Source organism: Schistocerca gregaria, chromosome 9 (assembly GCF_023897955.1).
Source record: "Schistocerca gregaria isolate iqSchGreg1 chromosome 9, iqSchGreg1.2, whole genome shotgun sequence".
Lineage (NCBI taxonomy): Eukaryota > Metazoa > Arthropoda > Insecta > Orthoptera > Acrididae > Schistocerca > Schistocerca gregaria.
The window spans coordinates 179,934,587-179,949,860 of record NC_064928.1 but is presented as its reverse complement, the minus strand read 5'-3'; the positions used below and the strand labels follow the sequence as shown (position 1 = coordinate 179,949,860).

Below are 15,274 nucleotides of genomic sequence, written 5' to 3'. Positions count from 1 at the left end.
GTGAATAATTGTTACTCTAACATCTGAATTGTAGGAAAGTGCTGTGTTTGGGCAGTAGCACTTCCACTGCCACAGCAAAAAATTCAGCCACATTCAGAAGACTATATCCTACACACGAATAAAGACAGAAACTTGGTATAAGTTTTAACTTTAACACTGTAACTAAAAGTTGGCCTTGGTGGCACTTCTACACAGCCAGTTTTTTTAGTTATCAGTAGAGGCATCACTTGCTCGTTCATTACCCAGTGTTTCCCCACAAACACTAAAGTGTGCCAAAAATATCATTTTTCAGCAAAACGGAGCACCACCTTGGTAGCTGCAGGTAGGAGCATTTCTCAACACTGAACTTCCTCAGTAACAGATTAGCTGTAATAAGTTAATCTCATTACTCTATCCCGACGTACCTCAGAATTATTCTCTACAGGAATCTGGCATTTGAGGAGCAACGTGACTAACGTCTCGGTACAAAACAATATCTTAGGAAAACTCGACATTTCGAGTTGACGAGCGAGGCCTCTCAGGTTTCGGTAGTCAATTTTAGCCTCTTGTTACTCAGGGAGAGAGTATGCTCGCCCCGTGTGACACCAATCTCACCACACTTCAGATGTTTCATGATGCCACCAAGTGACTAGATTCTCGCTTCAGCCTATGATAAACAAGACTGAAGTTCTGGAAGGTATAGCTCCCAGCCCTACCCCAACATTAGACGAGTAGCAACAGCCAAATCCAAATGGAGCAAAATTGACAATGACAATACAGACCCAAATCAGTGACAAATCTGTCAGGCAACATCTTTGCAGCTAGAGAAGCTTTAGCTCTAGTATCACTGCCCTAGTGAGGTGACAGACAGATACTTTGACACTGCCAGGATACATAAGAAACAGGATATAATACCATCACAAGAGCTGCTAATCCCCTGGTAACAGCCCAAAATGTAGGTAATTAAACACTTAACTGCCACTGTACAGGAACTGGCCAAAGTAGAACTGCCATGTTAAACTGGAATCGATGTGGGAGTTGGGGGGTTGGAGTGAGAGTTGGGAGAATGGTAAGCTGGTCAGATTTTCTGAATCTCGGTAATTATTGTATGTATATAATAGGGGGAACATTCCTCGTGGGAAATATATATATATATATAGATGATGTAACTTACCAAACAAAAGCGTTGGTATGTTGAGAGAGACACACACAAACACAAAAATTTATTTGTGTGTGTGTGTGTGTGTGTGTGTGTGTGTGTGTGTGTGTGTGTGTGTGTCAACATACCAAAACTTTCGTTTGGTAATTTACATGATCTTTGTATTTGGATATAATTATCATATGTCATTCATTTGCAAATCTAGTTACATTACCTCATCCTCATTAGTTGTTTCCCTCCTGCATTTCTATTACTGTAAAATTCACAAATAATGTGTGGACTACTTACTGTATCTCATGTTCAGGAAGACTATCAAGGTCTCCATAGCCTACATAGAACGAAAAGTCGTTCATATGCTTATTGAATGTGAGTACTTTCTTCTGCGGATAGGGATTCATCGGGCCAAAGAGGGTTCGACGAATCTGTTTTGTTCCAGCACCATTTTCTAACTCTCGTTCAAACACCACCTGAAAGAAGAGCAATTACACAACATTTACATAAGGAATTTATTTCTGTGTGTGTAAAACAAAAAAAGGGAGGGTACAAAACCTTAAGTACATTGCAACAATTTTAATGAATATTTTCCTCCAGAATATACTAGTACAAACAACTTTTTTACCACCAGAAGGCAATGTGTCCCAAATCTTAGTGTTTATCATCCCAGAAATACTTAACTGTCTATTCACTTCTGGATATAAGCAAAGACTATCCTTGTATTGCGTTCACAGCCAATTTTCTTTCTATATTTTTGCTTTGCCCTCTTCCTATAATCTAGTCTCATAAGCTCTATTCATTTAAAACTGTTCCGACTCTCAGGAAAATGCGAAACATTGTCCAGAAAAAAGTGAGTGACAAGAAAGATAAATTTGAAAATTACTTTCCAGTAGTGACCGGAAAGCCAATAAGGAGCACAGCATCTTACATGTAATTTTGTAAGTAATTTCAGCTTCTGACAAGTATTGTGCAAAGTAATGCAGTGCTCTTTGAAATGTGACATGCAACATGTTTTCTAAATTCATTAAACAGTAGTTTCCCTTAAAAGCATATATTCTGGATTATCCTTTTTATAATGTAATTTTAAAAATCTTTCCTATCTTCCATCCTTCAAGATCTGCAATATGCTCTCCAAGCTTGGCTTCTGCTTTCTGGTTGCTGATAATTTTCTTTAAATGTAACAGCACCATACTTTACATGATAGGCAACACCATCTTTTTATCATCTCACTACCATACTGAGAAAAGTCAGGTACAGAATGGAAGCAATTGGTACAACAACAATAAGACTTGTTGTTGTGGTCTTCGGTCCTGAGACTGGTTTGACGCAGCTCTCCATACTATTCCACCCTGTGCAAGCTGCTTCATCTCCCAGTACCTACTGCAACCTACATCCTTCTGAATCTCCTTAGTGTATTCATCTCTTGGTCTCCCTCTACGATTTTTACCCTCCACGCTGCCCTCCAATGCTAAATTTGTAATCCCTTGATGCCTCAAAACATGTCCTACCAACCGGTCCCTTCTTTTTGTGAAGTTGTGCCACAAACTCCTCTTCTCCCCAATTCTATTCAGTACTTCCTCATTAGTTATGTGATCTACCCATCTAATCTTCAGCATTCTTCTGTAGCACCACATTTCGAAAGCTTCTATTCTCTTCTTGTCCAAACTATTTATCGTCCATGTTTCACTTCCATACAAGGCTACACTCCATACAAATACTTTCAGAAACGACTTCCTGACACTTAAATCTATACTTGATGTTAACAAATTTCTCTTCTTCAGAAACGATTTCCTTGCCATTGCCAGTCTACATTTTATATCCTCTCTACTTCGACCATCATCAGTTATTTTGCTCCCCAAATAGCAAAACTCCTTTACTACTTCAAGCGTCTCATTTCCTAATCTAATTCCCTCGGCATCACCCGATTTAATTCGACTACATTCCATTATCCTCGTTTTGCTTGTTGATGATATCTTATATCCTCCTTTCAAGCCACTGTGCATTCCGTTCAGCTGCTCTTCCAAGTCCTTTGCTGTCTCTGACAGAATTACAATGTCATCGGCGAACCTCAAAGTTTTTATTTCTTCTCCATGGGCTTTAATACCTACTCCGAATTTTTCTTTTGTTTCCTTCACTGCTTGCTCAATATACAGATTGAATAACATCGAGGAGAGACTACAGCCCTGTCTCACTCCCTTCCCAACCACTGCTTCCCTTTCATGTCCCTCGACTCAACTGCCATCTGGTTTCTGTACAACATGTAAATAGCCTTTCGCTCCTTGTATTTTACCCCTGCCCCTTCAGAATTTGAAAGAGAGTATTCCAGTTAACATTGTCAAAAACTTTCTCTAAGTCTACAAATGCTAGAAACGTAGGTTTGCCTTTTCTTAATCTTTCTTCTAAGATAAGTCGTATGGTCAGTATTGCCTCACGTGTTCCAACATTTCTACAGAATCCAAACTGATCTTCCCCGAGGTTGGCTTCTACTAGTTTTTCCATTCGTCTGTAAAGAATTCGCGTTAGTATTTTGCAGCTGTGACTTATTAAACTGATAGTTAGGTAATTTTCACATCTGTCAACACCTGCTTTCTTTGGGATTGGAATTATTATATTCTTCTTGAAGTCTGAGGGTATTTCGCCTGTCTCATACATCTTGCTCACCAGATGGTAGAATTTTGTCAGGACTGGCTCTCCCAAGGCCGTCAGTAGTTCCAATGGAATGTTGTCTACTCCGGGGGCCTTGTTTCAACTCAGGTCTTTCAGTGCTCTGTCAAACTCTTCACACAGTATTGTATCTCCCATTTCATCTTCATCTACATCCTCTTCCATTTTCATAATATTGTCCTGAAGTACATCGCCCTTGTATAGACCCTCTATATACTCCTTCCATCTTTCTGCTTTCCTTTCTTTGCTTAGAACTGTGTTTCCATCTGAGCTCTTTATAGTCATAAAAGTGGTCCTCTTTTCTCCAAAGGTCTCTTTTAATTTTCCTGTAGGCATTATCTATCTTACCCCCTAGTGAGATAAGTCTCTACATCCTTACATTTGTCCTCTAGCCATCTCTGCTTAGCCATTTTGCACTTCCTGTCGATCTCATTTTTGAGACGTTTGTATTCCTTTTTGCCTTCTTCGTTTACTGTGTTTTTATATTTTCTTCTTTCATCAATTAAATTCAATATTTCTTCTGTTACCCAAGGATTTCTACTAGCCCTCGTCTATTTACCTACTTGATCCTCTGCTGCCATCACTACTTCATCCCTCAAAGCTACCCATTCTTCTTCTACTGTATTTCTTTGCCCCATTCCTGCCGTATGTTCCCTTATGCTCTCCCTGAAACTCTGTACAACCTCTGGTTTAGTCAGTTTATCTAGGTCCCATCTCCTTAAATTCCCACCTTTTTGCAGTTTCTTCAGTTTTAATCTACAGGTCATAACCAATAGATTGTTGTCAGAGTCCACATCTGCCCCTGGATATGTCTTACAATTTAAAACCTGGTTCCTAAATCTCTGTCGTACCATTATATAACCTATCTGAAACCTGTCAGTATCTCCAGGTCTTCTTCCACGTATACAGCCTTCTTTAATGATTCTTGAACCAAGTGTTAGCTATGATTAAGTTGTGCTCTGTGCAAAATTCTACCAGGCAGCTTTCTCTTTCATTTCTTTGCCCCAGTCCATATTCATCTACTACATTTCCTTCTCTCCCTTTTCCTACTACCGAATTCCAGTCACCCATGACTATTAAATTTTCGTCTGAATAATTTATTTTATCTCATCATACATTTCTTCAATTTCTTCATCATCTGCAGAGCTAGTTGGCATATAAACTTGTACTACTGTAGTAGGTCTGGGCTTCGTATCTATCTTGACCACAATAATGCGTTCACTATGTTGTTTGTAGTAGCTTACCCGCATTCCTATTTTCCTATTCATTATTAAACCTACTCCTGCATTATCCCTATTTGATTTAGTGTTTATAACCCTGTAGTCACCTGACCAGAAGTCTTGTTCCTCCTGCCATCTAACTTCACTAATTCCCACTATAACTTTAACCTATCCATTTCCCTTTTTAAATTTTTTAACCTACCTGCCCGATTAAGGGATCTGACATTCCACGCTCAGATCCATAGAATGCCAGTTTTCTTTCTCCTGATAACTACATCCTCTTGAGTAGTCCCCGCCCGGAGATCCGAATGGGGGACTATTTTACCTCTGGAATATTTTACCCAAGAGGACGCCATCATCATTTAACAGCAAGGTACATGGTTAATGAGGGGAAGGAGGGGGGGGGGAAATAGGACTAGCAAATGTTTTTTTCTCCTATAGGTCTCAAAAATTTGTGAGCATTTGAAAAAATTGTCACCTACTCTATATCAACAGCATGAATGCAAAACAACAAAGCAAACACTGCCTTCCAACTACAAAACTAACTGGACTACAATATTTGGAAAAAGGCAGTAGCACCATTTGCAATTTTATCTTCTAACACCATGGCCAGTTTCATAAACCAAGGCCATTTTCGAATACTGTATTTCATAGATCGTAAGATGCACCTGAATTTTTATGCAATTATTTTTCAAAAACAACATTTTTACCATTTTCATTATTAGATTGCAAAGCCAGACTAAAAAACCTATTAGTTTATAAAACCAAATCAAGAGCATTACTTACGCCACACTTTTGAAAGATTTAACAATAATGTCTTCTCTCACTCTAGACCATGACTGTTTTATCTGCTGACACTTGTTTGGTTGTAGGTCGTTTTAAAGGTCAAAGTTGGAATTGTGAAGTAAGTCCAGAATAACAGCAAGCTATGTATTTCCCGGTCGCAATTTCTCTAACAGAATTTTTCAAGTGACTAATAAACCGATCTAGCACGATAAGAGAACACTTCTTCAATGAAACACCTTTCCTTGTTTCCGACACTGTTAACCCAGTATTTCATACCGCCCTCATCTGTTCAACCCACGTCATGTACATGAACACCATCACCTAATGGCATTTCTAAAGGTTCTCCCATTGTTTTGCACTTCAAAGTGACTATTGGGTTAAGTCTAGCACTATCAGCACAACATCAAAGGACAACAGTGTACTGTATTTACTCTAATCTAAGCCGCGTCTGAAAAATGAGACTAAATCAAGGAAAAAAAAAATTTTCCCAAATTTAAGCCACACCTGAAATTTGAGACTAAATTCATGGGGAGAGAAAAGTTTTAGGCCGCAGCCCCAAATCGAAACAAAGTTGGTCAATTGTAATATGAGACACACTTTAGGTCGAATAAATGACGATACAGCTACAGTAGTTTGGTTCGAATCTTAAGCTTAGCAGTTAAGCTTTACCAGGTAGCCGTTGCTATGTGTCAGGCACTCCATCCGTATTTATACAGGTACCCTTCCTTTTTCACATGCTTTGTCTGGTTTGACTCGATTGCTTATTTTTCCTTTGATATGATAAGTGTAGTTCCCTTTGTTTTAGGTGTTTACGTCACTCTAAGCTGAAATGCATTACTGTACTGTGTCATGCATTGTTTGACGCATTCTGATAATGTGTGTTTACGACCTGTCGCCGCTCGCAGCATGGCTTGCTTTTGTGCACGCTACCACCACTTACAATTAAAAAACAAAAGAGAGGAATCGTCTCATTAGCGAAACAATGGCAAGAGGCTGCTATTTGTTGTTACTTACACTGCTGTTTTCTCTGATAATGATCAACAAGAACCAAATAATAGACTGTGTATGATAAATGTTCTGAACGAGAATTTAGCGAAAAATTTTCTCCGTTTGAAAATCTTTGCAGACGTCTCTTTTGCACATTACATTCTGCACAGGAATTGGAGTCATCTTAGATTTAAAAATCTAGTCAATTGCTGTGCTTCATTTCTGATTGTATCACTATTAGGCACAACAATAATACAAATATAAACATGACATGATATGTATATTCTTCCGTGTTTGCTGTTGTCTCACCCTAGTTTCGTAGTTTATTAGGCAGACAGGATTTAAATGAGACAGCAGCAAACACTAAAGAATACATGGCGAAATGTTTATATTCGTATTATTCTTATGGTGTAGGGAATACTGCATGTGATTCACAATTCATGAAAGTTCCTATTAGCAACCATCTCTTCTCACAGCTAGGAAAAATAATTAAGAACGCAGAGTTGGCCATATTGACAAACATCCCAGACAGTCTTGCCAGTCGGATTTTCGTAGTACACTGAAATGCTGCTACATTCGAAGATGAACAATACGGAATTTGTATTTACTTCATTGGATAATGTGTGAAAATGCAGTGGTCGAAACTCGGGGCGGAGAAAAAAAGCTCATCTTCCACTTTTTAATTTATTTACTGACGCAGAGGTTTTGGCTCCAGTATTTATGTTTGTGCCTACAAAACATGCCTGTGTAGCGCTACATGTATTCAACGGCAGAAGTTCGTTGTGGCGGCACCTATCAACATTTTTCAGTACTTCCGCTTATTTTGCACTCGATTCTAAGCCGCAGGCAGATTTTTGGATTACAAAAACCGGAAAAAAAAGTGTGGCTTAGATTCGAGTAAATACGGTAGTGCATTTTTTCCATGTGCAATTGTTTTATGGTTGGAGTTTTACCACCTTTCAATGCAACAGATCTGTTATACAGCACATAAAATGTCAGAAGAGTTTCGTCCACATTCACTACTTGGCTTAGTTCCACACTGCTTTTCTTTCGAAGTTGAGTGATAAAGTGATGGAAAGATAATATTTTCTCTTCATCCTCTTGTGGCATTTTCTGACACATTGTGGTTTTAGTCTGTTAAGTTCCACTGTAGCACTACCGTGAAGTGTGTGTATTTGAATCATTTTTGCGTTAATTCTAATTCCATTTTGACAGAGTCCTTTAATCCATTTCAATATGTTATCTTCTAGTGTTGGCCATTTTGCATTCAGTTATCTATTTACATATTTAGTCTTCCTCTCTTTTTTTCATTTCTCCTTTGCTAGCCCACTAATCACTAATGGTTATTCCTGTTGGTGTAGGACTAAGATGCCACTTGACTGCTGTTTCCATGTTGTTCTGGATGCGCTATTACTTTCAATTTATAGCCTGCATCATATGAATACTTTTTATTTTTTCCATTATAAAACCAGCTACTAACAAAATATTTTGCTGTTACCAGTAACCCAAATAACTTTAAATTCCAGTTCACTAGCACTGCAGACTGCAATAATGCATCTTAGACTAGACAGTGTTCTGGGTTTGTGATGGAAGAGCAGGAGGCAGATAGCTTTACCAAGCTTGTGAACTGCCACAATCCATGCTCATCACTTCAGTGCACGGCTGCTGCTTGCCGATTCTAATGTTGCCAGATAGGGATAGGTTTCCCACAGCATCAAATATATGGCCATTTTTAAGACTTGTGGGAATTTTAAACCGAACACTGGACATTTTTATATTAATTTCAAGTATAAGATGCACTTGAATTCTGAAGGCAATTTTTCTAAGAAAAAAACTGCATCTTATAGTCCATAAAATATGGTAGTCATCTGAACAATATCGAAAAACAAGGTAAAAATAGAATAAGTAGTAGTAGTAAAGGAAATTGTGTCACCAATGGGAGAAGTACGAGCTACTATAGTTTTCTTTAGTTATTTGTGCAGTCTCAGAAGATAAATGGCAGTTTGCTGTCTTACCTTTGAAACTATAGTCCAGTAAAAATTACTTGATAGCTGACACTTTATACGCTGCAGTTAGTTTCCACCAATGAAAGTGGTGAACATCGCGCCTGTACCATTCGCTGTTGCCAAATTACTACAACAATTAATTCACTTCCAATTCCATGTCTGGGCTTTCTTTCTTACTGTATTTTGCTTTTACCGCTATAACTGAAATCCTGCTGCAGAAGAAATTTTTCTGTCTTGAGTTTACTCATACAGAGTTGCTGTGAACAAACCAATCTATTCTAATTGTGCCACAGATTGTTGATTGCAGTTTCCTTGGTTGCACTGTACGTCACAAAACTGTGGGTAGTTTACTACAAAACCCATCGTCTAGTACAGTTCAGTTCAGCCACTGGTCACTTAAAAATTGTCTGTCAACAGAGCACCTTCCATTTCTTTCACAGCTAACAGTGGCCACCTCAAACATTGGTCCACAATTACACATACAGTAGCGATAAGCGACAAACTGCCACATAGTTTTAATTGGACTATAATATCTGAGCCAAGCTCACCTGGATGGGGAAGAGGACGGCGTCCTTGGTGAGGAACTTCTTGACCTTGAAGCCAGTGCTGAGGTCGGCTGCCTTGTAGACGGCTCCCAGAGCCGCCGCTTCGTCCGTGTTGATGCTTTTCCCCAGCTCGAGGCCCACCGCTGCTGCCAGCCGCTCCTGCACCTTCGGCACGCGTGTCCCAGCCCCCACAAGGATCACCTGCAATTATAAAACTGACCATACATCTCCTCCTGGGGTAGCACTCCGCTCGAGCCGAGGTGCCTACTCTCAGCCGTATGAAGTGTCATCATGGCAGAAAATGTTTGTACCACGGGAATTGCCAGGAAGGTCCAATCGTGCAAAAATGTCCCTACAGATTTAAACAAATCTCACGTCGGCACTACATCTGATGACTTGTCTGCGAGTATCCTGATGTCGGGGAAAGGAGACTATTTCCTACGACATTTTGGAAAGGAACAAAGGAGTTACTTGTAGAACCAGTGTGGGAAGTGAGTACTGAGATTTGAATCCTGATGTCACAGGCACAGTGCTTCCTCATGTGTCAAGTTGTTAAATACATTACTGTAATAAGATCTTTCTCGACGGTACAAAACTCTACCACAAACTGTACATGGCAGCAGTCCAAACACTCCATTGCATTATTAATACTAACCTATGCAGATGAAAGTGAATCAGATGTTTTGTTGACGCTAGTCTCAGAGAAATTATGAGAAATGATTTACTGTGTCTTGGCCCAGAACCCTCGCCCTCACCCATGCAGCTGTTCAGGAACAAAGAAGAGAGATGCCAAGGTAGCAGTCATGTGTGTGATGAACTTGCTTATCTAACGTGTGCGCATTTCTCTTTTGGAGAAGGCTTTGCCCGAAAATTTATGTTACAGTTTTCTCAATGTGCCAATCTGCAATTCCACATGTCATGTTTACAGTCATTGTGTTACTGCAAACACAGTCAATTTAAACAAAAGTTAAGGAGCACACACGCTAACCTGTTACTGATTAATGCATGCTGATGCACAAATACAACCCCCCCCCCCCCCTCTCTCTCTCTCTCTCTCTCTCTCTCTCTCTCTCTCTCTCTCTCTCTCTCTCTCTCTCTCTCTCACACACACACACACACACACACACACACACACACACACACACACACACACACACACATAAAATTTTGCTAGTCTACAAACCTGACTGATGACATTCATGTCGAGCCCAGATGCCTTGAGAGCTTGTTCTACTGGCTTTTGTATCCTATCAAACAGATCCGCACACAGCTCTTCGAAATTGTCGCGAGTCACCAGCAGTTTGAAATCCACATCGTCCAAAAGACCCTCCACCTGCAAACATTAATAAATACACAGTGTAGTAGGAAATTATGTCAAAAAATCTGACTCCTTAAAAGAGCTTTTTCATGTCATAAGATTATAAAATGTAGTGTGCTTAAAAACACAGTAAATGAAATAATTACGAGGAACTATATATTCAAGGTAATAAAGCATTTGACAACAAACTAATTGCCAGCATGAAAAGTATTCACTAAGTTTCCAGAATGAGATTTTCACTCTGCAGCGGAGTGTGCGCTGATATGAAACCTCCTGGCAGATTAAAACTGTGTGCCCGACCGAGACTCGAACTCGGGACCTTTGCCTTTCACGGGCAAGTGCTCTATGGCAGAAGTAAAGCTGTGAGTACCGGCGTGAGTTATTCACTAAGTGTCTCATTTACCTTAAATATTTCACCTGAACCTTACAATTACTTTTAGCAAATAGGTAATTTAGTTGAGAAAACTAAAATTATAAAGGAAACTGAATGGCTATACGATGCTTTCTGGAGGTGGAGGTCCAGCACTGCACTAAGATTGGTTGGTTGTTTTGAGATTTAAGGGGACAAACAGCAACGTCATCAGTCCCTTGTTTCAAATAGGTCCATTCCACTAATGGGACATCTCAGGAAAGTCAGAACAATAAAAGGGAAGTCATATTGTCAATGGTAAAAAACAAAATGAGGGAGTCAACAAGAGAACAAACACAACACTATGCTGAAGCAGCATAGGCAAGACCAGCTGTGACTTAAAAGGTGCAACTGCTAGAGTGTACCAATCCTTAAAAAAGGTAAAAACAGAGTAAAAGGGGAAGAAAAGAGGATCTCTGTCAGGGAGGTGAATCGGGAATCTCCAAACATGGATTACAGTGGAAGACACCCGAACACTCACCACCCTGCCCCAACACCAGAGAGGCAGATAAAAAACCTTAAAACTGAGAATAAAAACCACTTTCCCAGAGGAAACCGAGAACCAGAGAGACCATCCGGGAATCAATAGCCAACATCAAAGATAAAGTCACCAGATGATTTTCCGTTCCAACAGAGGACGTTAAGACATACCCAACATGATCAGCAGATTTAGAGCCATCAGTGTAAAAAACAACAGCATCCCAAAACTACCATAAAATTCGGCGGAAAAAGGAATGGAACACCACCGGGGGATGGAATCTTTCGGACCTCGGCGGAGATCCATCTGAATTCGAGGCCAAGGAACTAACCAGGGGGGAGGGGGGGGGGGGGGTTGAGCAAGGAAGACACGACAAAGAAGGAAGCTGAAAATCATGGCAAAGAGACGCAAGGCAGAGCCCAACCAGTAAACCCGCCCATGGGCGGGAGTCTGGTGGGCGACGTCCGTGGTCTGGGAACAGGATAGAATAGGAAGGATTAGTAGGAGAGGAACGGATAGTGAGTGCATAAGACACCAGAAGCTGGGACTGCCAAACAGAAAGGGAGGGTGGGGGGGGGGGGGGGATCCCAGCTTCAACCAGGAGACTATCAACAGGGCTAGTTGGGAAGGCACCAGTGGCCAAACGGATTCCGCAATGGTGGACTGGATCCAGCACGTGCAGTGTGGAAGGAGCAGCTGAACCATAAACTTGACAACCATAGTCCAAGCGAGACAGAACTAGAGCACGATAAAGACGGAGAAGGCCTACCTTCAGGAATCTGATATGTGGCAGCCAAGTGAGCTTGTTGTCGAAAAGAAGACCCAGGAAACGAAACTGTGGGACCACAGGCAATCGTTGTGCAGCGAGATAGAGCTCTGGATCAGGGTGGATCATAGTACGGCAACAGAAGTGGACCACCTGCGATTTTGAAGAAGAAAATTGAAACCCGTGTGAGAGGGTGCATGCAGAGGCACACTGTATAGCTCCCTGGAGCTGCTCTTATGCAGATGCCATCGAGGAGGAACTAACCCAAATGCAGAAATCATCCACATACAGGGCAGGGGTGACCAAGGGATCGACAGAGGCCACAAGTCCATCGATAGCAATCAGGAAAAGGACACTCAAGACAGAACCCTGTGGGATGCCTGTCTCCTGGGACCGTGGAGAACTAAAACAGTACCAACTCAAACTCTAAATGACCGATGGAACAGGAACTGGCGGATAAAAAAAATCTGGAGTGGGCCCCGAAGACTTCACTGATGCAGGGTAAGTAAGATGTGATGGCGCCAGGCCGTGTCATAGGCCTTGCGAAGGTCAAAAAACACTGCAACCAAATGGCGGCTCTGGGAAAAAGCCTGCCGAACTGCGGATTTCAAGGGAAGTAAATGATCGATTGGAGACCGTCCTTCTCGAAAGCCACACTGGTAAGGGGACAATAGATCCTTAGATTCGAGGACCTAATTGAGCCGACGGATTACCATCCGTTTAAGTATCTTACAAACAACATTGGTTAAACTAATTGGCCGATAGCTGTCAACAGATAGGGGGTTCTTACCAGGCTTAAGGACAGGAACCACGATGCTATCCCTCCACTGAGAAGGGAAGTCACCATGGAGCCAGATACAGTTATACACCCGAAGAAGATGTTGCCATTGTGGAGCACTGAGACGTTTAAGCAGTCAGTTATGAATGGAATCTGGGCCAGGGGCCGAATCATGAGAAAAAGATAGAGCAGAAAGAAATTCCCATTCAATAAAAGGTTCATTGTAAGATTCTGACTCACAAGGGGTGAAACATAAGGTGGAAGCTTCAGCCTGCTGCTTTTGGTGAAGTAAAGCAGCTGGATAGGATGCTGATGCTGATACCACTGCAAAATGAGTCGCAAGATGTTCTGCAAGAACTAATGGGTCCGTACAAAGGCCATCTGGGAGGTGAAGGCCTGGGAGGGGGGACTGCCGATGGCAACCTTGGAGAGGGCGAAGTGTAGCCCATACCCGTGACAGAGGGACAGTAGAACCAAGGGAAGAAACAAATCGTTCCCAACATATCCGCTTGCTATGTTTGATTAAATAACGAGCTTTAGCGTGGCTACGGATGGGTGCCTCTTAAAGTGTTGCAAAACTAGATGGCGATCACGGATGGCAATGGCAATGGCCGTACTCCACCATGGAACTTGCCGGCGACGAAATGGTCCAGATGAGTGCGCGACAGCAAGGCTAGCAGTGCGAACAATCGCGTCAGACACGTCACGTAGGACATCAATACAACCCGACAAAGAGGGAGAAAACACGACCTGTGCTGTGTATAGAGGCCAATCGGCGCATTGGAAAGACGAACGAGGTAACCTGTCCATCGGGGAGCGAGAAGGGAGTGAGATAATCAACGGGAAATGGTCACTATCACAAAAGTCGTCGTGTGGCGACCAGTGTAATGAAGGGAGGAGAGAGGGAGAAGAAAGAGAAAGGTCAATGGCAGAAAAGTTACCATGACCGGCACTGAAATGAGTAGGGGAGCCATCATTAAGAAGGCACAGGTCGTGGTCTGCAATAAATTGGTCTATAAGAAGACCTCGTCTAGATGTAAAGGCACAGCCCCACAAAGGATGATGAGCATTAAAATCCCCAAAGAGGAGGAAGGGAGGAGGAAGTTGCCGAAGAAGGGCAGTTAAGGCAGCAGGTGTAAGAGTCTTGTCAGGAGGGAGATAAGAATTGCAAACTGTGACCGCGGAGTCTAAGTGGATCCTAACAGCAACCGCTTCCAATGTAGTTTGAAGAGGAATCCACGTGCTAGCAATGTCTGTACGGACCAACGTACAAACGCCAGCAGAAGCCCGCAGGGGTCCGACCCGATTTTGACAGAAAACACGCAACCCACAGAGGGTCGGTGAGTGAGCATCAGTAAAATGATATTCCTGGAGAACCACACAAGCTGCAGAGTAGGACGAAAGAAGGGATTTCAATTCCGGAAGGTGGCGATAGTATCCATTACAATTCCATTGGAGAACCACAGAATGGTGGTTTAAAGGGGGCTGAACACGCTAAATACAGTCATACCGCCGGGTCCCCATCTGTCACCGACAAGGAGGGGGGCGACATCCATGCACGACAGGTCAGAATCCGGTTGTGAAGGCAGAGAAGGGACCTCCTGTGACACCGAGACTCTTTGTCCCGGGATTTACGTTTCTTCTTCTTTTCAGGCTGAGATCAAGGAGGGCTGTGTGGCATAAAGGAGGCAGCTGCAGCAAGATCAGGAACATAAAGAGACCGGGCGACCTGGGGGCCGACAGACAGCGGCTCTCGCAGTCGTCACGCGGCAGCAGACCTTTGGCCTGGAAGGTGCCGGGAAGGGGCATCCCAGGAGAGGTGCCCTTGACCGGTAGACGCCAAAGTAGTGGGACACTTCTCTGGCTAGGGAGGGGGAGCGGTGCCCAGAGGAGAAGGGGTGGGAGCCGCAGGGGAGGGGGGGGGGTCCGGGATGGGGTGAGGAAGGGGTGAAGATGTAACCAAGGCGTAACTAGATGTCGTGGACTCAGGGTGAAGTCATGTGTATTTCTTACGGGCCTCTGTGTAGGTTAAACGATCGAGGGACTTATACTCCTGCATCTTCTTTTCCTTCTTAAATACTGGGCAATTTGGTGAACATGGAGAATGACTACCATGACAATTTACACACACAGGAGGGGGAACACGGACTCCCCTCATAGGGTGGACGTCCAGTCACCAGAGAGG

At 42.4% G+C, this 15,274-nt stretch overlaps 1 protein-coding gene across 2 annotated transcripts in view; it reads right to left on the bottom strand.

Annotated features, from left to right (window-relative positions):
* Nucleotides 1–15,274, bottom strand: part of LOC126291425 (hypoxia up-regulated protein 1) — an 83,901-nt gene that overhangs the window by 34,162 nt on the left and 34,465 nt on the right. For both annotated transcript variants that reach the window (XM_049984941.1, XM_049984940.1), the window contains exons 7-9: nt 10,524–10,673; nt 9,344–9,541; nt 1,427–1,605 (exon numbers count right to left, since the gene is read on the bottom strand). In XM_049984941.1, the coding sequence (XP_049840898.1) occupies nt 1,427–1,605; nt 9,344–9,541; nt 10,524–10,673 (527 nt within the window). The remainder of the gene's footprint in view (nt 1–1,426; nt 1,606–9,343; nt 9,542–10,523; nt 10,674–15,274) is intronic.